This window comes from Pleurodeles waltl, chromosome 2_2 (assembly GCF_031143425.1).
Source record: "Pleurodeles waltl isolate 20211129_DDA chromosome 2_2, aPleWal1.hap1.20221129, whole genome shotgun sequence".
Taxonomy (NCBI): Eukaryota; Metazoa; Chordata; class Amphibia; order Caudata; family Salamandridae; genus Pleurodeles; species Pleurodeles waltl.
In genome coordinates this window covers 29,365,917-29,391,143 of record NC_090439.1, presented here as the reverse complement: position 1 = coordinate 29,391,143, position 25,227 = coordinate 29,365,917, and the positions used below count along the sequence as shown (strand labels likewise).

At 46.5% G+C, this 25,227-nt stretch overlaps 1 protein-coding gene across 1 annotated transcript in view; it reads right to left on the bottom strand.

Moving 5' to 3' along the window:
- Window positions 1–1,135: 1,135 nt before the first annotated feature.
- VPS4B (vacuolar protein sorting 4 homolog B) overlaps window positions 1,136–25,227 on the bottom strand; it is a 242,685-nt gene continuing 218,593 nt past the window's right edge. The window contains exons 10-11 of the mRNA XM_069219440.1: window positions 3,134–3,274; window positions 1,136–2,789 (exon numbers count right to left, since the gene is read on the bottom strand). Of these exons, the coding sequence (XP_069075541.1) occupies window positions 2,688–2,789; window positions 3,134–3,274 (243 nt within the window). The 3' untranslated portion in view covers window positions 1,136–2,687. The remainder of the gene's footprint in view (window positions 2,790–3,133; window positions 3,275–25,227) is intronic.

The following is a 25,227-nucleotide window of genomic DNA, read 5'->3' as shown; positions in this document are numbered from 1 at the left end:
GTGGGGTGTTGCATGTGTGTGTCACTCTCTTTCCACCCCCTTCCTGTGTACTAGGTGCAGTACTCACCGTGGTCATCAACACCGCCTTTGGTATTCCTGGTAGATGAGGACGTAGACCAGCATGGGCAGGACCTGTAACTCGAGCTCCATGGTGTCCTGTTTTTTTGTTGAGTGTTGAGAGGTGAGTGGTTTCCCTTCCAAGTCTTGTTTCTGCCGTGCTTTTGATGACATTGGTACCGGCCCAGAAAAGCTGGCAGATAGGCGGGTTGTGATGGGGTGGGCTGTACATTGTCTTCCGCCTGTCTGTTGGCGGTTACCGCTGCGGTCTTTGTTGCTACTGCTGTGGCGGTCGGAGTGTTAAAGTGGCTGTCTGTGTTTGCGGTTTTCGCCATGGGGTGATCCCATTTTTTTTTTACCGCCAACTGCTGGCAGTATTACTGCCGCTTTAACACCGACCGCCAGGGTTGTAATGAGGGCCTTAGTCTGTATATGCCCTTGAGCATAGCTTCTGTATTAACACCGAGCACTCCCATCTCGACGACGGGGAAGGATTCAAGCTTGTGGATCTCTGAAAGTTCCAATACTGGAGTAATTAGAAAAATAAAGCATTGTTATAGGCTGAGCCGATGTTTTCTCCTGACGGTCATTTCACTCCCATAGGGGTAGGCTCTGACTGGTGGGCTGGGACATCATAAGAAATGGTGCAGCCACAATTACAGGACCCAGGGTCTCTACACAGGTGTCCTGTAAACATTTAAAAAATACCATACAAGGGGGCAGGTTATGGATACCTCCACGCTCTGTTTATGACCTCACAGATTGCCTCACTCTTAAATTGTTTAATGCCATCATTGATAATACCTCAAACAAACTCATTGATGGAAACATTGGGCATGGCAGGGGCACAATTTGAAAGTAGTTTAGTAAATTAGAACTGGTGAATTTCAGCGCTGTTTTAACATTTAAAATGCTACATTTTCACCTAACTATGACGTCACTTTAACCATTGTTTTTTTTTTAAAGTAAAAAAATACACACGCACCGCTGTAGAGAAAGAATGAAGTATTTATAAAGTAAAAATCCTGCTCTTCTTTTCTAAATAAGTCTGACAGAGGGAAATAAAAACTCTGCAAAGTTTATGTTGCACCAGCACACTTTACTAAATGGAAGTACAACTTTTTTCAGTTCTGTGATTTTATAGAAAGGACATAAAATATATACACACAAAAAACAAACTCACTGATAGCCATATAGTACAGTCCAAGGGGAATTTTTCATGATTTTGTTTCCTAGATGCAGGTGATCCTCTCAAAGCCTTTGTAGGGTTATGTTAAGTAGCAGCACAATGCATTACATTTTGGATACATTACTGGGTTGCCTCTGCTACTGATGCAAACTTAGAAGGCACAAACTCGACATTGACCATCTAAGGGTTTATTTGTACATTCAAATACACTAGAACGTGTCAAAGTGTGGTATTGTGTTTAAAACATATGCAACTTAAGATGATGATGAGCTCAAATTCTTTAAAAAAAAAAAAGCCTCTCAGATCTTTAAGAAACTCAAAATCACCAAATCTTGGCTATGCTTTCATACTCCCATACAAAGAACATACTACCAGTCCTTGGGCATATTAGTTCAATTGGTTTAATTAAGAACAGGCCCTCTAGCCCTAATACAAAAGAAAAAAGGTCTTTTTAGTATGTTTTCAAGTTTAGACCCCACAATTGGTAGCAGATGTCTTGGATGTACAACCCGTATTTATAAGAAAACATACTCCATTTCATTAAAGAGGGGAAAAACAACTCAAGATCGTAAACCGTTCTCACAAAACAGAAAAATGAAAATATGTTAATGAACAACTTGGAAAGGAGTTTCTTAAAGAAAACTGTCCTAAAATATTGCAGATGCTATCTAGTCGAGTTAAAGAAAAAGCTTGCTGCACTTTAAGGCAATAAATGATACAGTGGCAAAACAACCCATTACTACTGTACCAGATGTTACAAACTGGCTCATAAGACCTACTTTATCTTTTTTTTTTTATACTCGCGAGTCTAGGTGCTACTACTAGGTTTCAACAGATTTGCTATTCTTGGAACATTTACTTGCCAACGAAGAAAAAAAAACAAAAAAAAAAAAACAAATACAACCCAATTATATGCCAAACTCAAAAGGGCACTCACAATGTGGGCCCTGACAAACGATACATAACAGTCAAAACAGATTTTCATTATGGTGAATTTTTGTAAATCATCCTTGAAGATTCCCATAAGTTATTGGATACAAATAACAAAATAAATAAAGAAATCACAGCAGGATTTGCTGCATATTTTCTTGAAAGCTATATTGAATGTAGTAGTGGAAAGGTCTGCTAAGCATGTAAAGGCGTTCCTTTAGTTCTATGATAACCATATATTTACATGTTCCCAAGGATTCAAGGCTTTTAAACATGTTACTACATTAGCATTTTTATATTCTGAATACCCTTTATAGAGGACACTAGACATTTTAATATCATACAAAAATTCAAGGGGCTTGCAGAAAGATGTTCACTTCCTCAAGCAACGATGTGGGGGAATGGAAATATTTATTATTGGCAATCATTTGTAATGCCAGCAATACAGGCAAGAATACCTAAGAAATAGAATGGAAAGTACATTGGAAATTGTTTGATAACTGTCTTTGGTTTAGCCCTCTTGACCAAAGTCTTCTGTAAACTTCTTCAGTTTTTCTAAATCCTTCTCATTCACTGTTGGTTTTGTGCTGCTTAGTGACCTTCTCATGTCAGCCTGCAGGGGAAAAATATCAAAACATTCAATTCATCCTGTTTGTATTGCATATTCCTATAATACGCTTTTAAGCAAACCATTTACAAAACCATGCCAGTTCTTAAAATGCAGGTTCAATGGTATACAACAGAAGTAAATGAAACATATGAAGTTGAGATTTCTACTATTTGTTGTCAGATAGATTAAATATCAGCTATAAGCCATAAATGGGTTTAAGATATTTCAACAAAGATTATATTGTTGATACCATTAAACAAATGGCTAATTATTTCTGATACATATTTAATTACCTGACTTGTTTTGTGAAATGTACATTCAAATAAACCATTTACAAAAATACTAACCATGCAGACAACTGGTTCATGTAACTTTTCGCTTGGGACATCCATCCATGTCATCTCAATTGCATTTGGATCCCCCGGAGAGCAAGGAGTGAGCATATCCTCTATAATAACATTGTGATCAATAGGCGATGATGCTCGTACCTTAAATGTGAAGAACAAATAATATCACTGTTTGGAAATATATAAGACTTCACTAGCCATCATAATTTGACACAAACATATGTCAGAGCCTGAAAAACCTTAATGCCTATAAACATCTTCTTTACAAGTCGTTTTTAAAAAATCTTGTAGGAAAGTGCATTATTATTTGGTATCGACAAGTGTCCACTTCAAAGGGTAACATCACCGCCTACTAGATGTCTCACATATTGAATGACATATACATGAGCTCAATCCTTGGTAAAAAGACATGAAGCAATCAGGCTTAAATCAACGGCAATGTGCAAATTATTTAAGCAGTGTGTATATAGTAGAAAAGATTGCACAAAACACAATAAAATTCCACAACAAAATTTTAAAACAAAGAAGAAAGATTTTAGGAGTGAAATCAGTCTAAAAAAAATAAAAAAAAGACAACAAAATCCAATAAGGGGAACCAGAGAGAGAATTTTCAAAGATTTAAGTGAATATAACACTAAGCACTAATAATAGTGTGTGTAATTTGTAGACCAGGACCATTGTGTGTTTTTGGCCAACTTCCATGGAGCCCTAATCTGATAAAACTAGTGGATTAATCTCGCTGAAATTTTGGAAGTGAAAAGTTCTAAAGCAGAAAGAGACAACATTTTTAAGAAGAAAAATACTCCTTGCGAGCCCCGCCACTGTGGAAGAAAAGGCTGGATCCTTGAAGGAGGCTGGTTCAGATTGAGCTCTGGAAATTTCTCACTGAATATTTTCGAAGTCCCAATGCAAAATGGGACCTACACTTTCGTATCCCTGGAGAAGCTGGGAACCTTGATGGGGTTGAAGCTGAAATGAAATCGATAAAGTGTAACTGCCAGTCAGAACCTTGGTCTGGTGCCCCAACAACCAAAGGACTACACTTCTAAGGCCCCTAGGACCTCAGGGAAGGGCACTTATAGAGTACCAGGGTGTCAGGCAGGCAAAAAGTTACAGCAAAGTCTAGTCTGGGTCAAGTTGTCAGTAGCCAGCTGGGTACCTCCAAGAAATGGCCCATTGCAGCTTGTTCTGTCCCTGTAGCCACCTGGCCACTGGGGCATACTTCTTTGCCCTGGGTACAAAAAGGAAGCAGGTGCTGTCCTTCAGGGCTCCTCTCGGATCACAGACAGTAAGTCCAAACATCTTACTATCTTCTGCAGAACTGTTTCAAAGAAGGCTGGATTCTGTTCCAGAATTGTAGGGTTCACCAGCCTGTGTGTGGAGGACACCGTAAGACACTTTTAGTCCCCCTATGATCAATGGAGTAATTTTCCAAGGCCCTAGCCTACCTACATTTTCAGTAGTTCCTATTTGCCTAACAGCAAACAGTCCCAAGATGCTTGCGCCAGGGCGTCTTCAAGATGGTGAAGGGCTTCTGCAACACTAAACTTGGGCTCTGAGGGTTGTGAGTATGCAGGGGAGTTAACTAAGGTAATCACTAGTGTCCTCACACATGTAACACACAAGTATGGTTGGTCAGAAACAGTGTCTTGCAGCTGCCAGACAGGAGATACACAAGAATTGCCCTGCCATCCTGTTTGCTCCTTTCTAGTGTGCCAAAGTTTTATGGGGCTCAGAATGCCCCGTAAGGCAGGATTTGACACTGTTGTTCCAACACGATGGCAGCCCCACCCTTCTGCTGACGTCAGATAGGCCATTTTGCCCCATTAAGGAATTATAGTGACTTATTGTGTGGTTCCTGGGAGGAAATTTCACATCTCATTAAGGACTAAAAACATGCTAGGAGTTCTAAGAGGATAGTGCTAACTGGCATCCTGAAAGCCTAGACAGGCAAAGAATAACTTTCTAAAAGTTTAATTTCCCATATATCTAAAAAGAAATCAGAGTTTCAATTATATTGGATTTTTATTAAATATAAAAATAATACTTTAAATGGAGTCTGAGCTGGTGCACGTCAAAAGTTATAGATAAAAGTGTATAATCTATACTTTGACTTTTCTAATGTGCCAGTTACAGCCTGACAGCAAGTGTACTTTTGGGCCTAGTCTCACCATTTTCATGTCATACACGTGCCACTCTTAAATATTAGGCAACATATCTTTGGGGAAGGAAGCTATGCTTGGGTTGACTTTTGAATATTTAAAATCAGTTTTTTCTCTCTCTTAAAATAGTGATTTGACAAGTCTGTGCATCATGGCTCAAGCTTCTGATGTCAGGCTTCAAATGGTAGGCCTGAAGGCATGCTTTCACTGCCACTATAGTGGATGGCACAAGTGGTGCTGCAGTACACAAATCCACATTTAACTTTCCATACCAGGGTAGTATTTCTGCACAATATAATCCGGCCTTATAGAACAGGACATGTGCCAATCAGGTTCTAAGCTAATATTGACGTTTTAGGAGTCACTGCATATACGCTGGCACTGAATAGCAGTCTTTCAGTTATTGAGGTCAAGATTATCAGCAAGTGAGAACCAAAATAAAAATGGAAAACTAGGGTTGACCATTCAAAAAAAGGGTCACTTTGTAACAAATTGCTATGTTCTGAATAAATTTGTGTTTTTTAAACTGTTTTCATTAAGTTTTGAGAAGTGCTAACCAGCAGAAACATACAGTACAGTGCAGGTTACAGCAAGACAGTACATCTTCATTACATAAGAGTACCAGAGGGCATATACACAAGAGTTCAAGTCAAGAGAGAGTCGTAAGCACCATACAGATCTAATCCTCCATCCCACCTTCCCAACCCATAGCCTTATTAGACCATGCTTTAAACAACTTATGCATATAGGAGCATATCGAAACCACAGTTGGTAGCCTCCCGTTCCTAGGACGAAGTGTGTATCCTCCACCCACCTCATCCTCCTACCTGCTTACAGAGCTTATGTCCTCCCCACCAGTAAACCGTTCAAATAATGTACCCCAAGTACTGCCACATCAGCGCGTGCCCTCTTATCTCTACGTGTCAAGTGCATACGCTGCTCCTCAGCCGCCCCCCCCCCCACTCCAGTAAATCTCCCTGTCAGCTGGAGATCATCGGGTTCTGGGCGCTCATCCAACCAACTGCTACACTACGCTTGGGTAGTACCACCACTAGCTGTGCCAGTTTACATGAAATGCCCCTACCTCGCGGCTTCTGCACCACTCCCAAGACACAGGTCGTCGGCGTTGCCTCTAACCCCAATCCTGTGACCTCACTCACTGCCACCACTTCCTGCCAAAAGATATATACTGCTCTGCAAGTCCAGGCCAGGTGTAGGAAGGAGGCACCAAACGCACCACACCTAGGGGAGTACACTCTACATTTCAGGTCGATCCTGTTTAGTCGACGGGGTGGGAGATACGTTCTGTGTACAAAGTTAAAATGCAACAGCTTGAACCTGTGGTTACACGACACCGTACGCCCCAAAGCCAAAGCCAAATCCCAATCCCAATCGGCATCTGCTATGGGCTCCCCCAGATCAAATTCCCATGCCCTGCGTCCCACACTTATCACACCTGGCTGGTCCTCCCCTCACCCCAATTAATCAAACCGTTCAGTACCGAGGAAGCCCTAGGAGCGACCGGAAAACCACTCTAAATCTCATGTGCTACTCTCTTGATTTTCGCATATTGCAAAAAATTGACCAGGACCCAGATCAAACAGATTCTGAGCGTCAGTAAAGGATAGAAACTCACCATTAGGCTAAAGATCCCCAGCCACCTCACATCCTCCCAGTCTCCAGGCCTCTGCCGACATTGATCTATACATATCCCGAAATGGGGCTAAATACCATATCATCAGCTCCTTATCAAAAGGGGCTTGTCGGAGTACATGTTTAACTACCTGCTTCCAGATCCCAGCAGTGATCCTGGGTCAGGTAGGGCGCAGTGGGTTCAGATCTAACCCCCCCCGACATCAGTATATGCACCAATGACCGCCCACACCAGCATACAACCTCTTCTCCCAGTTATCAGCATCCATCATCCACATGGCATCATATTGCAAATGTGCTGCATAATGAAAATGTCACTTACCCAGTGTACATCTGTTCGTGGCATCAGTCGCAGTAGATTCGCATGTTCTGCAATAGCTCGCCATCTGGTGTTGGGCCGGAGTGTTACAAGTTGTTTTTCTTCGAAGAAGTCTTTCGAGTCACGGGACCGAGTGACTCCTCCTTTTGTCTCCATTGCGCATGGGCGTCGACTCCATCCTCGATTGTTTTTCCCCGCAGAGGGTGAGGTAGGAGTTGAATTGTAGTAATAGTGCCCATGCAATGGAGTGACTAAGTATGCACTTATTTAAGGTTGAGATGATACATATATAAATAATTGAAGGTAACTTCCAAACTGCTACAGGCTCCCGGGGAGGCGGGTGGGCACATGCGAATCTACTGCGACTGATGCCACGAACAGATGTACACTGGGTAAGTGACATTTTCAGTTCGATGGCATCTGTCGCTGTAGATACGCATGTTCTGCAATAGACTAGTAAGCAGTTATTTCCCCAAAAGCGGTGGATCAGCCTGTAGGAGTGGAAGTAGTCTGAAATAATGTCCTTAATACAGCTTGACCTACTGTGGCTTGTTGTGCGGATAACACGTCTACACAGTAGTGCTTGGTGAATGTGTGAGGCGTAGACCATGTGGCTGCCTTACATATTTCTTGCATTGGGATGTTTCCTAGAAAGGCCATGGTAGCACCTTTCTTTCTGGTTGAGTGTGCCCTTGGTGTAATGGGCAGCTGTCGTTTAGCTTTAAGGTAGCAGATTTGGATGCATTTAACTATCCATCTGGCTATACCTTGTTTTGAAATTGGGTTTCCTGCATGAGGTTTTTGAAATGCAATAAAGAGTTGTTTAGTCTTTCTGATGTTCTTTGTTCTGTCAATGTAATACATTAATGCTCTTTTGACATCTAACGTATGTAGTGCCCTTTCAGCTACGGTATCTGGCTGTGGAAAGAACACCGGAAGTTCCACTGTTTGATTTAGATGGAACGGTGAAATAACCTTTGGCAAAAATTTAGGATTGGTCCTTAGGACGACTTTATTTTTGTGTAGTTGTATAAAAGGTTCCTGTATAGTAAACGCCTGAATCTCGCTTACTCTTCTCAGGGAAGTAATGGCGATGAGAAATGCCACCTTCCAGGTTAGGAACTGTATGTCGCAGGAGTGCATGGGTTCAAAAGGTGGACCCATAAGTCTAGTTAGGACAACATTTAGGTTCCATGAAGGAACAGGTAGTGTTCTTGGTGGTATAATTCTCCTAAGGCCCTCCATGAATGCTTTAATGACTGGTATTTTATATAGGGAAGTTGAATAGGTAGTCTGCAGGTATGCAGATATTGCTGCAAGGTGAATCTTAATGGAAGAGAAAGCTAGGTTAGATTTTTGTAAGTGAAGCAAGTAACCCACTACATGTTCTGGAGTTGTGTGTAATGGTTGTATTTGATTAATATGGCAGTAGCAAACAAACCTCTTCCATTTACTTGCATAGCAGTGCCTGGTGGATGGCCTTCTTGCTTGTTTTATGACTTCCATACATTCTTGGGTAAGTTGTAAGTGCCCGAATTCTAGGATTTCAGGAGCCAGATTGCTAGATTCAGCGATGCTGGATCTGGGTGTCTGATCTTTTGGTTGTGCTGTGTCAACAGATCTGGCCTGTTGGGCAATTTGATGCAGGGTACCACTGATAGGTCTAGCAGCGTTGTGTACCAGGGTTGCCTTGCCCAAGTTGGTGCTATCAATATGAGTTTGAGTTTGCTTTGACTGAGTTTGTTTACCAGGTAGGGAAGGAGAGGGAGAGGAGGAAAAGCGTAAGCAAATATCCCTGACCAGTTCATCCATAGGGCATTGCCTTGGGATTGTTTGTGTGGGTATCTGGATGCGAAGTTTTGGCATTTTGCGTTCTCCCTTGTCGCAAACAAGTCTATCTGAGGTGTTCCCCAGAGTTTGAAATAAGTGTTCAGTATTTGGGGGTGAATTTCCCATTCGTGGACCTGTTGGTGATCTCGAGAGAGATTGTCTGCGAGTTGATTTTGTATCCCTGGTATAAACTGTGCAATTAGGCGAATTTGGTTGTGAATTGCCCAATGCCAAATTTTTTGTGCTAACATGCTTAACTGCGTGGAGTGCGTCCCTCCCTGCTTGTTTAGATAATACATTGTTGTCATGTTGTCTGTTTTGACGAGAATGTATTTGTGAACTATTATTGGTTGGAAAGCTTTTAGTGCTTGAAAAACTGCAAGAAGTTCTAGGTGATTGATATGCAGTTTTGTTTGATGTACGTTCCATTGTCCTTGTATGCTGTGTTGATCGAGGTGTGCTCCCCACCCTGTCATGGAAGCATCTGTTGTTATTACGTATTGTGGCACTGGGTCTTGAAAAGGCCGCCCCTTGTTTAAATTTATGTTGTTCCACCACAGAAGCGAGAGGTAAGTTTGGCGGTCTATTAACACCAGATCTAGAAGGTGACCCTGTGCTTGAGACCACTGTGATGCTAGGCATTGTTGTAAGGGCCTCATGTGCAGTCTTGCGTTTGGGACAATGGCTATGCATGATGACATCATGCCTAGGAGTTGTAATACCATCTTTGCTTGTATCTTTTGTGTTGGATACATGCGTTGTATGATGGTGTTGAAATTTTGAATTCTTTGTGGACTTGGAGTGGCTACTCCTTTTGATGTGTCTATTATGGCTCCCAGGTATTGTTGTACCTTGCGTGGCCGAATCTTGGATTTTGTGAAATTGACGGTGAACCCTAGTTTGAAGAGGGTTTGTATGATATGATTTGTGTGATTTGAGCACTCTATAAACGAATGGGCCTTGATTAGCCAGTCGTCTAGATATGGGAACACATGTATTTGCTGCCTTCTGATGTGTGCAGCGACTACCGCTAGACATTTGGTAAAGACTCTTGGTGCGGTTGTTAATCCGAAAGGCAGTACCTTGAATTGGTAATGTATTCCTTTGAATACAAACCTTAGGTATTTCCTGTGCGATGGGTGAATTGGTATATGGAAATAAGCATCCTTGAGGTCTAAAGTTGCCATGTAGTCGTGCAGCTTTAGCAATGGCAATACTTCTTGTAGTGTGACCATGTGGAAGTGGTCTGATTTGATGAAAGTGTTGACTACTCTGAGGTCTAGGATTGGTCTCAGTGTTTTGTCCTTCTTTGGTATCAGAAAGTACAGTGAGTAAACTCCTGTGTTTATTTGTGTGTTTGGCACTAATTCGATTGCATTCTTTTGCAATAGTGCCTGCACTTCTATCTCTAGGAGATTGGAATGGTGTGTTGTTAAATTTTGTGCTTTTGGTGGTATGTTTGGAGGGAACTGTAGAAATTCTATGCAGTAACCATGTTGGATAATTGCTAGAACCCAAGTGTCTGTAGTGATTTTCTCCCATGCTCTGTAATAATGACCTATTCGTCCCCCCACTGGTGTTGTGTGGAGGGGGTGAGTGACATGTGAGTCACTGTTTAGTAGTAGGGGTTTTGGGGCTTTGGAATCTTCCTCTATTTCTAGGGAATTGCCCTCCTCTATATTGTCCCCGAAAACCTCCTCTATACTGTCCTTGGTAACTGGACGGTGTGGCTTGTGAGGTGCTGGCTTGTGTGCTTTGACCCCGAAACCCCCCTCGAAAGGGCGTTTTACGGAATGAGCTGTAATTCCCTCTGCTCTGCGGGGAGTAGAGTGCGCCCATGGCTTTGGCAGTGTCCGTATCTTTTTTGAGTTTCTCAATCGCTGTGTCCACTTCTGGACCGAACAGTTCTTTTTCATTAAAAGGCATATTGAGAACTGCTTGTTGAATCTCTGGTTTAAATCCAGACGTTCGGAGCCATGCATGCCTTCTGATAGTTACAGATGTATTAATTGTCCGTGCAGCTGTATCTGCAGCGTCCATGGAGGAGCGGATCTGGTTGTTGGAGATGGCCTGTCCCTCCTCAACCACTTGTTTTGCCCTATTTTGGAAGTCTTTGGGCAGATGTTCAATGAGATGTTGCATCTCGTCCCAGTGGGCTCTGTCATAGCGCGCAAGTAGTGCCTGGGAGTTCGCGATGCGCCACTGGTTTGCAGCTTGTGCTGCGACTCTTTTACCAGCTGCATCAAACTTGCGGCTTTCTTTATCTGGGGGTGGTGCATCTCCAGATGTGTGAGAGTTGGCCCTTTTCCTAGCTGCTCCTACAACAACAGAGTCTGGTGGCAGCTGTGTTGTGATGAAAGCCGGGTCTGTAGGAGGCGGCTTATACTTTTTTTCCACCCTTGGTGTGATTGCCCTACTTTTGACCGGGTCCTTAAATATGTCTTTTGCGTGCCGGAGCATACCAGGGAGCATAGGCAGGCTTTGGTAGGAGCTGTGGGTGGAGGAGAGTGTGTTGAACAGGAAATCATCCTCGACCTGTTCTGAGTGGAGGCTTACGTTGTGAAATTGTGCTGCTCTAGCCACCACCTGAGAGTACGCGGTGCTGTCTTCTGGTGGAGATGGTTTTGTAGGGTATGCCTCTGGGCTGTTATCTGACACTGGGGCGTCGTATAGGTCCCATGCGTCCTGGTCTTGGTCACCCTGGCTCATGGTGGTGTGAGCTGGGGAGTGTGATGGCGTTTGTGCTGGTGAAACGTTAATCACGGGCGGAGGAGAGGGTGGTGGTGTAACTCTTTTCACCACTTTTGGTTGTGGTGCTTGTTCCGTCTGGAACTCCAACCTTCTCTTTCTCCTAATGGGGGGAAGGGTGCTTATTTTTCCTGTCCCCTGCTGAATGAAGATACGCTTTTGCGTATGGTCAGCATCAGTTGCTTGTAGCTCTTCCTCAAACCTATGCTTCTGCATTTGGGAGGTTAGCGAGTGCTCTTCTGTATAAGAGCCTGAAGCTGGGTCGCTTGCAGTTTGTTTCGGCGTCGAAACTGTGTCTGCGTGTTTTTTCGGCTCCGAGGTGACTTTTTTCCTTTTCGGGGCCGAAACCTCTCGGCGTCGATCTGTTTCGGTGCCGCTGTCTCGGCGTCGAGCCGTGTCCACACCGGCATCTCGGTGTCGAGGCTTGTCTCCAGCACTTTCTCGGTCCCGAGAAGGCTGCGTGCCGGTGTCTCGACCGGAGTCGGACGATCTCGGCACTGTTTGGGCCTTTTTCGGTGCCGACGGTCGGTCACCGATTTTATGGGTTGAGCCATGGCCTGGTGGCAGTGGCGTCCCCTGGGCCTTGTAAATGTTTCTTTGTGTGGTTTTCGACGTCTTACTCACGGTTTGTGTATCGTCGAATCCTTCGGAGTCTGAGTCTTGGATCGAGAAGGTACCTTCCTCTTCCTGTTCCTCGAACTCCCGTCGGGCTGTCGGTGCGGACGCCATTTGAAGTCTTCTGGCTCGACGGTCTCGGAGTGTTTTTCGGGACCGGAACGCACGACAGGCCTCGCAGGTGTCTTCGCTGTGCTCAGGTGACAGGCACAGGTTGCAGACCAAGTGTTGGTCTGTGTAGGGGTATTTATTGTGGCATTTGGGGCAGAAACGGAACGGGGTCCGTTCCATCGGCGTTCTTCAGCACGCGGTCGGGCCGACCAGGCCCCGACGGAGGATCGAAAAATTACCCCGAAGGGCACCGGAGCTCTTCGATCTTCGATGCGGTGTTGAATGTAAGTATGCCGATCCCGAACGCAACAATACCGACGAAAATCTTCCGAAATTAACTATTTTTTCTGTTCCGAAACTCGGAGCGACAGGAACACGTCCGAACCCGATGGCGGAAAAAAAACAATCGAGGATGGAGTCGACGCCCATGCGCAATGGAGACAAAAGGAGGAGTCACTCGGTCCCGTGACTCGAAAGACTTCTTCGAAGAAAAACAACTTGTAACACTCCGGCCCAACACCAGATGGCGAGCTATTGCAGAACATGCGTATCTACAGCGACAGATGCCATCAAACTAGTAATATCTGATGTTGGGAATCACCAGTCCACCCCCCTCAAGATCCCCCTGCAGCAGCGACAGTGCCACCCTGCTTCGTCGACCAGCCCACACCACAGAAATCAGGAGACAGTCCAAACGACGAAAGAGCTGTGCTGCCAATGGATACAAACAGCTCTGTACCAAGTATAAACACTGAGGCAAGAACACCATCTTTGCCACCGCAGCCCGACCCATCACTGAGAGAGGCAACCTATTCCAGACTGAGCATTCCAGGCCCGCCACTACTCGCGCAACATTGTGCTTATCATGCACAGCCACAGAATTAGTGACCCATATACCCAAGGACCGGAAACTCTCAACCTCCCACCGAAGTCCCACTTAAGGTAGCCTATCCCGTGGAACCCCACAGAGAACAGGAGTGACTTCTTCCTGTTGATCCTAAGACCAGGGACAGCCCTGAAGCAGCATCAGCACCGAAACGCAGGGATCCCGTACATAAACCAATACATCATAGGCATACATGGAAATTACATGTGTGGACTGTCCCACCAGAATCCCCCACTGTACCAGCTACTCTCGAAGCCAGATCGCTAGAGGCTTCACCGCCAGAGCAAACAGAAGAGGTGAGAGCGGGCATCCCTTCCATGTAGGCATTCGAGAGCTCTCCCCCCACTTGTACTTGTGCAGTTGGAGCATTATTACAGTAACCAAACCCAAGCACAGAAACCGGGACCAAACCCCATGTCCTGCAAGACCTCTAAAAGATATCCCCAATCAACTGTGTCAAAAGGATAAGTTACTTACCTGTAAATCCTAGTTCTCTTCCAGGGGTATCCTCATCAAAGTCATAAACATTGAATATTCCCGCCCTTGTGCGGGGACCCCGGAGCATATATATATAAAATACATACATATTATCATGTGTAAAACAGCAATGCAGGCTATAATCATAAATAGGCTAAAATGCTTTATTTCTATGCAAGTTTTTTTTTTTTTTTTTCATATTATAAAATCACAATAGATCATAAATATCTACCTAAGCCCCAAAAACTGGACTTAGGGAAGTAAACAGCAGTAAATAGCAGAGAAAAATAGAAAAAAACACATTGAAAAACAATGAAGCATTCTTAGCCAATAGGCTGCATGCAGGTTAACACAGGAGAACCATAAAAACTTTGGCACCGTGCCTTTAAGACCCTGAGCACCTCCAGTATCCCACCATGCCTCAGGGGTGAAGGGAAGGTGACAGTTGGTTCACAGTTAGGTCAGTACTTTTTTACGGTGACAATCTGTGTAACTGATCAGAAAGATAATCTGTCCTGCACTTCTAGGAGACTTGAGTCCGGGGAGGAGGGTGGGTTGTTTATGACTTTGATGAGGATACCCCTGGAAGAGAACTAGGATTTACAGGTAAGTAACTTATCCTTCTCTTCCAGGGGATCCTCATCAATAGTCATAAACATTGAATAGATTAGCAAGCCCATCCCTAGACTCTGCGGACTGTCTGAAAGAAGTGCAGGAAAGAATACATATTCATGCAAATAGATTTCTAAGAGAGGCCTGCCCCACCTGGGCATCCGCTCTTGCATCCGAGTCTAAACAGTAATGCTTAGTAAAGGTATGCACAGACTTCCATGTAGCAGCCTTACAAATCTCGGAAATTGGTACATTGTTAAGGAGGGCAGCAGTAGCCGCTTTTCCCCTTGTGGAATGCGCTTTTGGCCTAGCCAGTAATTGCTTATTAGCCAGCTGGTAAGTGTTAACAATACAAGACACAATCCATCTTGATATCGTTCGTTTAGACGCTGCCTCTCCTGTTCTTAAATGACCATAATTCAGAAACAAATGGTTAGAATGTCTAATCGGTTTTGTTTTGTCCAAATAGAATTTCAGCACTCTTTTCAAGTCTAAAGAATGCAATGCTTTCTCAGCCGGAGTCTCCGGATTGGGAAAGAAAGTCGGTAAAGATATAGTCTGATTGATATGGAATTCTGACACCACCTTCGGAAGGAAAGATGGATGAGTTCGCAGAACCACTCGATTATCGTGAAAAACCGTGTACGGTTCTCTGCATGACAGAGCCTGAATTTCGCTGACCCTCCTCGCTGAAGTAATGGCCACCAAAAAAGCCGTCTTCCACGTAAGGTGCTGTAAAGAGGCCTTGTGGATAGGTTTAAAGGGAGGGCCCATAAGTTTTGACAGGACTACATTCAGTTCCCATGGAGGAGAAGATCTCCGAATGGGAGGAAAAACCTTTTTCAAGCCTTCTAAGAAATCCTTGACTACAGGTATCGTAAAGAAGGATTCCTGAGAAGGCGACTTACGATAAGCTGTAATTGCCGACAAATGTACCTTAATAGATGATACCTGCAGACCAGACTTCGCCAGATGAAGCAAATAGGACAGTATGACATCCTCCTGAGCTCGTATGGGGTTTATACCTTGTTGAGAGCACCAGATGTAAAATCTCTTCCACTTAAAAGCGTAAGAACGCCGCGTGGAAGGTCGTTTTGACTCTTTCAAGATGTTCATGCACTCCTGTGAGAGCCCTAGGTGCCCATACTGCAGGAATTCAGGAGCCATGCTGTCAAGCTCAGAGAGGGAAGGTTGGGATGTAGGATTCTGCCTTCCATTCTGCTCAGGAGATCCGGTCTGCACGGCAACCTCCTGTGAGGTTTTTCCGATAAGTTGAGTAGATCCGTGTACCAGAATTGGCGGGGCCATTGTGGCGCTATCAGAATCATTCTGGTTCTGGAGTTGTAAAGTTTGTTGATTACTGCCGGTATGAGGGGAATCAGTGGAAAGGCGTAGAGAAATATCCCTGACCAGTTGATCAACAGGGCATTCCCTTGAGATCCCGGACGGCAGAACCTGGATGCGAAGTCTGGGCATTTTTTGTTTACTTCGTCTGCAAAGAGATCCAACTGGGGTCAACCCCATTGACCGAAGATGTCCTCGGCGACTTCGTCGTGTAGGACCCAGTCGTGCGCGTCTTCTAGATGTCTGCTCAGGAAATCTGCCTCTACGTTTTGCTGACCTGGCAGGTGTACCGCTGTGATAGACATTCCCCTGGCCAGGAGCCAATGCCATATCGTTTGGGACTCTCGAGATAGAGGTAGTGATCTTGTTCCCCCCTGTTTGTTCAGATAATACGTTGTGGTTGTATTGTCTGTCTGAATTAGGAGAGATTTCCCCTGAACCAATGGAGAGAAAGATTTGAGAGCCAGATGGACCGCTCTGAGCTCCAGTAGATTTATGTGATAGTTCTTTTCCTTGTCGGACCACAGACCCTGAGCTTGGAAGGAACCCAGATGAGCACCCCAACCCTGAAGAGACGCATCCGTTACCAGAGTGTCGGCTGGAATTGTCTGGTGAAACGGAGAACCTATCGACAGGTGAGGTCTGTGCATCCACCATTGTAGTGATTGAAAAGCCGCTGCTGGTAGTCGTACTCTGTCGTCCCAGCGACCAGTCTTTTGGCTCCAGTTGTTCTCTAATGCCTCCTGAAGGGGCCTCATGTGTAGCCTGGCGTTCGGGACAATGAAGATGCATGAAGCCATGGAGCCCAGAAGCGATGTCACCTGACGAGCAGTAGGTGCATCGGCTTTTAATAGTTGTTGACACTTCCTGTGGATCGATAAAAGTCGTCCCTCCGAAGGATACACTCTTTGGAGCTCTGTGTTTAGTATAGCTCCCAGGTAGTGGAGGTTTTGTGTTGGAATCAAGGTTGACTTGTTGTGGTTGATTTGAAGACCTAGAGACTCGAAAGTTCTTAGTACAATGTCTCGATGTTTTCTCGCCTGATCCGGAGAGGAAGCCTTCAATAACCAGTCGTCCAGGTAGGGGTAGACGAATATTTTTTGTCTTCGAAGATGTGCCGCTACCACTGCTACACATTTTGAAAAGACTCGGGGTGCAGACTTCAGGCCGAATGGTAGGACTCTGAATTGGTAGTGCTGTGACGCTATTTGGAAACGTAAGAATTTCCGATGTTTGGATGCTATTGGGATGTGAAAATATGCATCCTGTAGGTCGATGGAGCACATCCAGTCTCCCTGATGCAGTTGCGGAACAATCTGGTGAAGGGCTAGCATCCTGAACTTCTGTTTTCTTATGTACTTGTTCAGGAGCCGTAAGTCCAGAATTGGCCTGAAGATGCCCTGTTGACCCTTTTTCGCCACCAGAAAGTAACGGGAGTACACCCCTTTTCCTCTTTGTGCCGGTGGAACCTTTTCTACAGCTTTCTTTTGTAGGAGTGCAAGAACTTCCTTGCGTAGCAGGCTGAGATGAGAAGGAAAACATCTTGCTGGTGGCAAGTGTGGAGGAGGTTTTTTGAAAAGAAGAGAATAGCCATGTTCGACAATATTGAGCACCCATTTGTCTTTTGTGATGGAGTGCCACTCGTGAAGATGATGCGTAATACTTCCCCCCACCGGAGTGGTGCACAGTGCTGAGGGAAGCAATGCTTCATTGCTTTGTTGGTGTCTTTGCTGTAGACTGTTGAGGTCTACTTGCCCCTCGGTCTCTTGTGGGTCTACGCGCCTGAAACAGGGGACGCCCCTGTCGTTGCTGTGGCCTCTGAGACCAGTGAGGGGTTTGAACCCTCTGCTGGAATGGGCGTCTGTCGTACGGCCTGTACCTCCGCCTGAAGTCTTTCTTACGTTCCAGGCCCACTGCCCTCATAGTGTCCACCTCTGTTTTCATTCGGGCCATCTCTTCATCCGCGTGGGTACCGAACAACGAATTCCCGCTGAATGGGAGGTTTAAAATCCGTTGTTGTGCTTCCTGTTTCAGACCAGTGAGCCGTAGCCAGGAAGACCTCCTAGCGCAGATTCCGTGCGCATACCCATGCGCAGCCAAATCCGCCCCGTCCGCCGCCGCGCTGATGACCTGGTTAGATACTAGGCCCCCTTCCTGCAAGATTTCCTGGAAGTCCTGTCTATCTTCCCTGGGCAACTTCTCTGTAAATCTGTGGAGTGAGTCCCACAGAGAGCGGTCATATCTGCCCAGAAGTGCTGAGGCGCTGGAGACCTTCATAGCAGATGCCGCCGTACCGCACATCTTTCTCCCCAGGGAGTCTAGGTGTCTGCTCTCCTTATCCGGGGGGACTGTGGAAGATGATGCCACAGAGTGTGTTTTTCTGGCTGCGGCTAAGATAACAGAGTCCGGTGGCGGATCCTTCCGCAGGAATAAAGGATCTTGCTCCGGAGCTTTGTACTTCTTTTGAATCCTAGCCGGGGCAGACTTGAGAGTGGCTGGAGTCAGAAAGGTGTCCATAGTAGGTTGCAGCAAACCCGGTACTAGTGGCAGCAGTTTTCTCGAGACTGATCTGTGTTGTAGAGTCTCAAAGATAACTGAGGATGAGGTGGCCGGCTCCGGTACCTCAATATTTAGTTTCTGCGCTCCCCTTAAAAGAACCTCATTAAAAGTGGTGATATCATCCACCGGTGAGATCCTAGCAGGCGGAGAATCTGTCAGTGTGGGGGAGTAGCGCATAACAGACGATCCTGAAGAAGACCAAGAGGGTGATCTTCTGTGTGGTGTTCGCGACCTGGTTCTCCTTCGGGAACAAGACCTGCTACGAGAAGCTGTAGCAGAGTGTGCAGGTCTTGTGGTCGGCTGACGAGGAGCAGAACGAGCCCGTCCTGCTCTAGCTGTAGGCGATGGCGTTCTAGGTAATGAGGCAGTAGGAGAATACATCCTAGAGTATTGGGAATCCGGGGATGCTGCCGGTCTATTCAGGCTCTCTAACCATCTAGGTGATAGAGTGATGGGAGAAACATGCCCCGATGAGCCCGCTCTGGAATGGGATGATGCACTCCGTATAGAGACCACCGGTGAGGGAGCTTTATCCGCTGGCTCTACTGCCTGTGACACAGCTGAAGGTTGTGTCGACGTCGATTGCATCCTCGACGTCGAAAGATGCGATGGCTGGGCTGTTCCCGACGTCGAAGGTCTTGATGTCGAAAGCCTTGACGTTGAATGTCTCGACGCCGAGCGTCGATCGCGGGATCTGGACCTACTCGCCGTCGTGTGCCTCGGCGTTGAGTGGCGAGTGGTCGACGGCGGATGTTCATGCCGTCGTGGCGATTTTGACGTCTTGTCCTTCGACGTCAAGGGGCGAGACGTTCTCGACGGCGAACGGGAGCGCCGGAGATGGCTCGACGCCGAACGGCGGCCTGCCGTCGACGGAGATGTACCCCTGTGCTGTCCATGCTTCGACGCTTTGTCCCTCGACGTCGGTCTGGACACCGTCGACGGCGATCTATGCCGGTGAGACGGAGGCAACGATGACGTCGATGGAGAACAAACAGGCACAATCCTACCTGTCGACGTCGATCTGGCCATTCCTTCTGTTGGAGGCCTGGGAAGTGAAGAGGATGTTGACTTTTTCCTCTCCTGAAGCCCATGAAGCCTGATTTTCTCTCTGTCTTTGAGAGTCCTCCTTGACATCTTCTTACAATACTTGCAGGTGTCAGGACAGTGACTCTGTGGCAGGCAGACAATACACAGAGAGTGTGGGTCTGACTGGGCTTTCTTCTTCCCACAAGAAGGACATTTTACAAAAAGAGATGGCATTTTCTGTCAGAAAAGACTGCCAAACTCAGACAAAAGATGTTATCTGTCGAGTAAACAGGAAAAACACTATTTTTAGGGATTTTTCTGAAGAAAAACTCAGAAAAACTGAGAGCTCAATGCTCCAGGATCCTCTCAGAAGAAGCCGGAAAAAAGAACTGACCTAACTGTGAACCAACTGTCACCTTCCCTTCACCCCTGAGGCATGGTGGGATACTGGAGGTGCTCAGGGTCTTAAAGGCACGGTGCCAAAGTTTTTATGGTTCTCCTGTGTTAACCTGCATGCAGCCTATTGGCTAAGAATGCTTCATTGTTTTTCAATGTGGTTTTTTCTATTTTTCTCTGCTATTTACTGCTGTTTACTTCCCTAAGTCCAGTTTTTGGGGCTTAGGTAGATATTTATGATCTATTGTGATTTTATAATATGAAAAAAAAAAAAAAAAACTTGCATAGAAATAAAGCATTTTAGCCTATTTATGATTATAGCCTGCATTGCTGTTTTACACATGATAATATGTATGTATTTTATATATATATGCTCCGGGGTCCCCGCACAAGGGCGGGAATATTCAATGTTTATGACTATTGATGAGGATCCCCTCGAAGAGAAGCTTTTTTCCATTTGAGAGACACCAACACCAATTCTGTCTCCACATCTTTGGTCTTATGCAGAATATGTGCCAATCGATACAAATTATAGGACGTACTACGACCAGGGATAAACCCACACTGGTCCTCGTGCACTAGAACCTGGATCACCCCACGACACTGGGTGGGTATCTTGACATTTCTGTTTAGCATGGTAAGCAGGCGATACGAGGAGGGGTCACCTGGGCCCCGCCTCACCCCGGCTTAAGCATCAAACATACATTACCCTGATGCATGCGGTCTGGCAACATACCACACACTCAAGCTTCCTCAAAGACCTCCAGGAGCTTCTCCCGTAACAACAAGGAAAACGCTTGATACAACTCAACAGGTAAATCCGTCACCCACTCACCTCTTCTTCAGTAATCGCAGTCTCAAGAGCGTCCCTACTCTACAGACCCAAGCGCGGAAGCTGCATCTGCTGCAGAACCCCCCCCCATGCCTTCCTCAGATAGCACAGCACCAGCCCTCGATACCCTTTGGAGGTGCGCAGCCGATTCCCGTAGAACGTTCGTGCGCCTCGTGAACGTTTCACCTTCAGCGTTCCTAATATGCGTTCCTAATCCCGTTTCAAGATCCACGCTAAAAGCTTGCCAGATTCATCTCCCTCTCGATGCCTATACCCTCTGAGTGTTATCCGGCTTAGCGTATCCCAACAACTATTAACCTCTTTGTAGAACCTGAGCTCCTTCCGCCCAGCCATTCTCGCATCCGGTGACTGCTGCTACAATTCCCCCAATTTCACCTCCAGGTCTGCAAGATCCCGCTCCAATTGTCTGCGTACCCCACAAACCGGCATACTGGCAGCATTTCCAGCAACCCCAGATGAATTTTCTTTGTTCTCTACTGATGAAGGGCTGAACCCAGAAACACGTGTCTAGATATACAGCAATAGCGGCATCAACTTTGGTGAAAAACTACAGATAATTTCCAAGTAAGCGCTAACTGTGAACTGCATTTACCAGGATCCAAAGGGGCGAACTGTGCTAGGATGTGAGGCAGTGTGCTCCCAACCTACCTTCCTGTTTAAAAGGCTCCCTTGAGCCAGTGAGCTGACGAGCTTTGGAGATGCACCTGTGTGCCAGTGAGTGGTGCTTGACCTGAGAGGATTTTGGCAGCATTTCCAGCAACCCCAGATTAATTTTCTTTGGTCTCTACTCTCTACTGATGAAGGCCTAAACCCAGAAACACATGTCTAGAGATATACAGAAATGTCTGCACCAACTTTGGTGAAAAACTACAGATAATTTCCAAGTAAGCACTAACTGTGAACTGCATTTACCAGGATGCAAAGGGGTGAACTGTGCTGAGATGTGAGGCAGTGTGCTCCCAACCCCCCTTCCTACCCCCACAATACTATGCCTATGCACTCTCCCCTTATGACTGCCTTCATAGACTCCCACTCCAGGCCCCTAGACACAGTCGTGTTCAAATTCAATTCCATACACTGTTTTATGACCTCACCCACCTTTTCCGGACACCCCGCACAAGTAAGTATATCCCCAGGCATATGCCAACCACGCGCTGTCCAGGTGGCCGCTGAACCCCATTACAACAGTAATCGCACTGGCGCATGATTGGACAAGAACCTACCTATATGCGTGACATCCAGCACTTGCGAACCACTGAGAACACCCAGCAGAAACCTGTCCAGTCGGGTATGAGTATTATGTGTTCTGGAGTGGCAAGTGTATTCCCTGCCCTCAGGATGCAGTTCCCTCCAACTATCCCATAGCCTTAAATGTGTCATCACTTCCGTGAGAGATTTCACCATCAGGGACTTAGTTCCCAGCTTCGGCGGAAGGCGGTCCAGATCCCCATGCAACACACAATTGTCACAATTGCCCAGAGCAGAGGCCCATCCACACTGTCCCCCAAAATCTCAGGTATTCTGGTGTAAAAGGAGTGATCATCAGTGTTAGGGGCATATGTGTTAAGGATAACAATGGGTGAACCATCCAACATGCCCTCTACCAGAACATATCGGTCCTCAACATCTACTTCACTGTATACATGGGTAAAGGGAAACCCCGGAGCTACCCACACAGACACCCCCCGAGCATTGGAAGAGAAGGAGGATGAAAACATTTGTCCTCGCCACTTCTTAGACAGTTTGTGCGCTTCCTCATCAGTAATGTGTGTTTTCTGGAGATAGGCAATATGAACCTTATGCCTCCTAAGGAATGAGTGTACCCTATAGCGTTTGGTGTAACTCTTCAACCCCCTGACATTCCATGTTAACATGTTAATATGACGACCCATAGTGATAGTGTTGTCCCCCTCCCCGCTGAACACCTCCCCGTGTGCCACACCCCCGTGATAAGAAAAGCAAAAGACATATTGCACATCTCGCCCTGATACCCGCACTGTTGAATGAACTTCAAACAATGACGAACTTGACCCATCAAACCCCCCCATACCCACCACCCCGACCCCGGAAAATACAGTAAACCAACCAGAACAGACCATACTGTAAGTCCATTTCGTAAATGCTGCCAGGACAACAGCCTAAACCCCAACTTGCCATGTCGAAAGTCGAGTACCAGCCCTGCCTGAGTTCCCCAAGTGTCAGCGGCACCCACCCCTAAAGGGCCAATGGAGTTCGATTCTTAAGTAAGACCCTATCAGGACCTGAACCAGATAGCGCCGCAGCTCTCCACCAGAGAAATACTTTCTTCATTGTCACCAACCCTGCAAAAAAGGAGGAAGAAAGGAGGTACACTGGCACCCTGAATCATGAAGATCATAGTCCGACTAACACAAGATCCCCCCCCAGCTCCACAACCGTACCCTCGGCCAGCTCAGTAGACACCACCGCCATTGTTCCGTCCTGCTGTATCTCAACTCTGTGATGGGAGTCCACAGCTGACCCGCCGGTCCCTGCATCCACCAGTCGACCAGTGTCACGTTACCTCCAATCCGGACTCTCAGCTCCAGAGGCTCGATGAGTGACGCCTCCAGTTCCCTCCTTCCTCCCAGGGCTACCTTGTCCCACATCTCCAACCATCACCACACCTCCTCTGGACGGTCGGAAAAATGTGATCTCCCGTCTGAGAGAACTTTTAAGCGTGCCGGATACAAAAGCATATATCTAATGTTCATGGCTCGAAGTTTTGCCTTGACCTCCATGAAACCTTTACGAGAACTCTCCACCTTATCTGTGTAATCAGGATAAATGGATATCTTGCAGTTCTCGTATATTGCCTTATCGGACTCATGTGTGGCCCGCAACATACAGTCCTGATCCTTATAGTTCAGAAGGCGGGCAATAATAGCCCTGGGTGGCGCACGCCGGGCCAAGGGGACACAGCAAGGGCCCTATGCGCAGGCTCCACCACGAAAACTTTAGATAGCCCAGTTGGCTGCAGCACATCTCTGATCCAGGTCTCAATAAAAAATTCCGTATCGGACCCCCCCACACACTCCGGGAAGCCCAGCAACCTGACATTGTTCTGCCAGGACCTCCCCTCCGTGTCCTCCAACCTCGCCTCCAGCCGTCCAACCGTGGAGTTGGCCTGCATCATTTGTTTCTGCAGGGCCCCAACCTCTGTAGCTTCACAATAGAGTCCTCCGCCACCTTAACCTTGATGGATACCTTCTGGAGGTCCGCCCGAAGCAGATTGACCTCCACCGCCACAGTCTCTATCTTACTCTCCAGTACCACCCTAGAGCCCTGGATGGCTGCAAGCAGCTCAGCGCATGAAGGTTCCTCGGGATTCATTGGCACCCTCATATCGTTTCTACTCACTTCTGATCTGACCGTTACCCTGTGATACATCTGTCCGCTTGTGTCGCCCCATCCTGTCCCTTACACGGACCCGTGCTAGGACTCAGTCCCAATTGTAGCAGGTAGACATCAATAAGATCTTGAACACAAAGTGCCACAGAAACAGTGTCCGCTGTTCTCCGAACCGTCGGGCACCACTGTCCACCACTGTCTCACCAGGTGGCCAGAGCAGAGGCCTCAGATATCTCCATTAGCAAAGGACCTCTCTCGAGGCAGTCACAGGTATTAGCCAACAAGATCAAAAATGAAAAAGAAGAGAGAGAAAAAAGAAATAAAATGTGGGTCCAGGGGCCACTGCCGCTCACACGCGCTCTGGTGTGTGCCAACCAGCCACCGCAGTCCTGCAGGCCCCATCGTGATCCCCTGGGTTCCAGCCAGCCACCCCAGCTCCCCCACAAGACGGCGCCGCTCACCTCCAAGCCTGGGTGGACATCACTGCGGGCTAGGGTCCGCGTATCCAACAGGCCCACCCGGGTCAGCAGCGCGGGAGGAGCCGTCTGCCCTCCCGGGCCACACCCGGCAATAGGACCAGCAGCCGATCCGCACAGTCTAAATGAGGCCCTCGCTCACTGCCTCTGCACTAGATAGGCCTCGCGCCGCCCTCCGGGGCCCTGCTGACTCAGCCGGAGCCCCAACAAGAATAGCCGCCTGCCCCAGATGTAACAGTGGGATGGTGAAGCATGGCACACTCGTGCATTGTAGGTAAATTAGTATCACCTCTAACATATTTATTCACATGGCACACGTCATTGATATCGTAACCGATCACAGGTAAGTATCCTATATGTTCTGGACCCTGGAGGAAAATAAGGCAATAATAAATCCTCTTCAATCTGCTAAATTGTCTGATCATTTGTCAGCATCTAATAACCATTTCTCAACTGTAAGTCTTCTTTTACCTGGTGATTTAACAGCAGTGAGTTTTTTTTGACAACAGTAACATTTGCAATCGAAGTCTAGGTTTCATTTTGCCACCTTTTGGTTTAAGTTCAAAACCCTGCAGACAAGCACTAGGTGTTTTCAGAATTACTATTACTTTTTGAAACAATATCTATTATTTTACATTACAAATGGATCATTTAACAA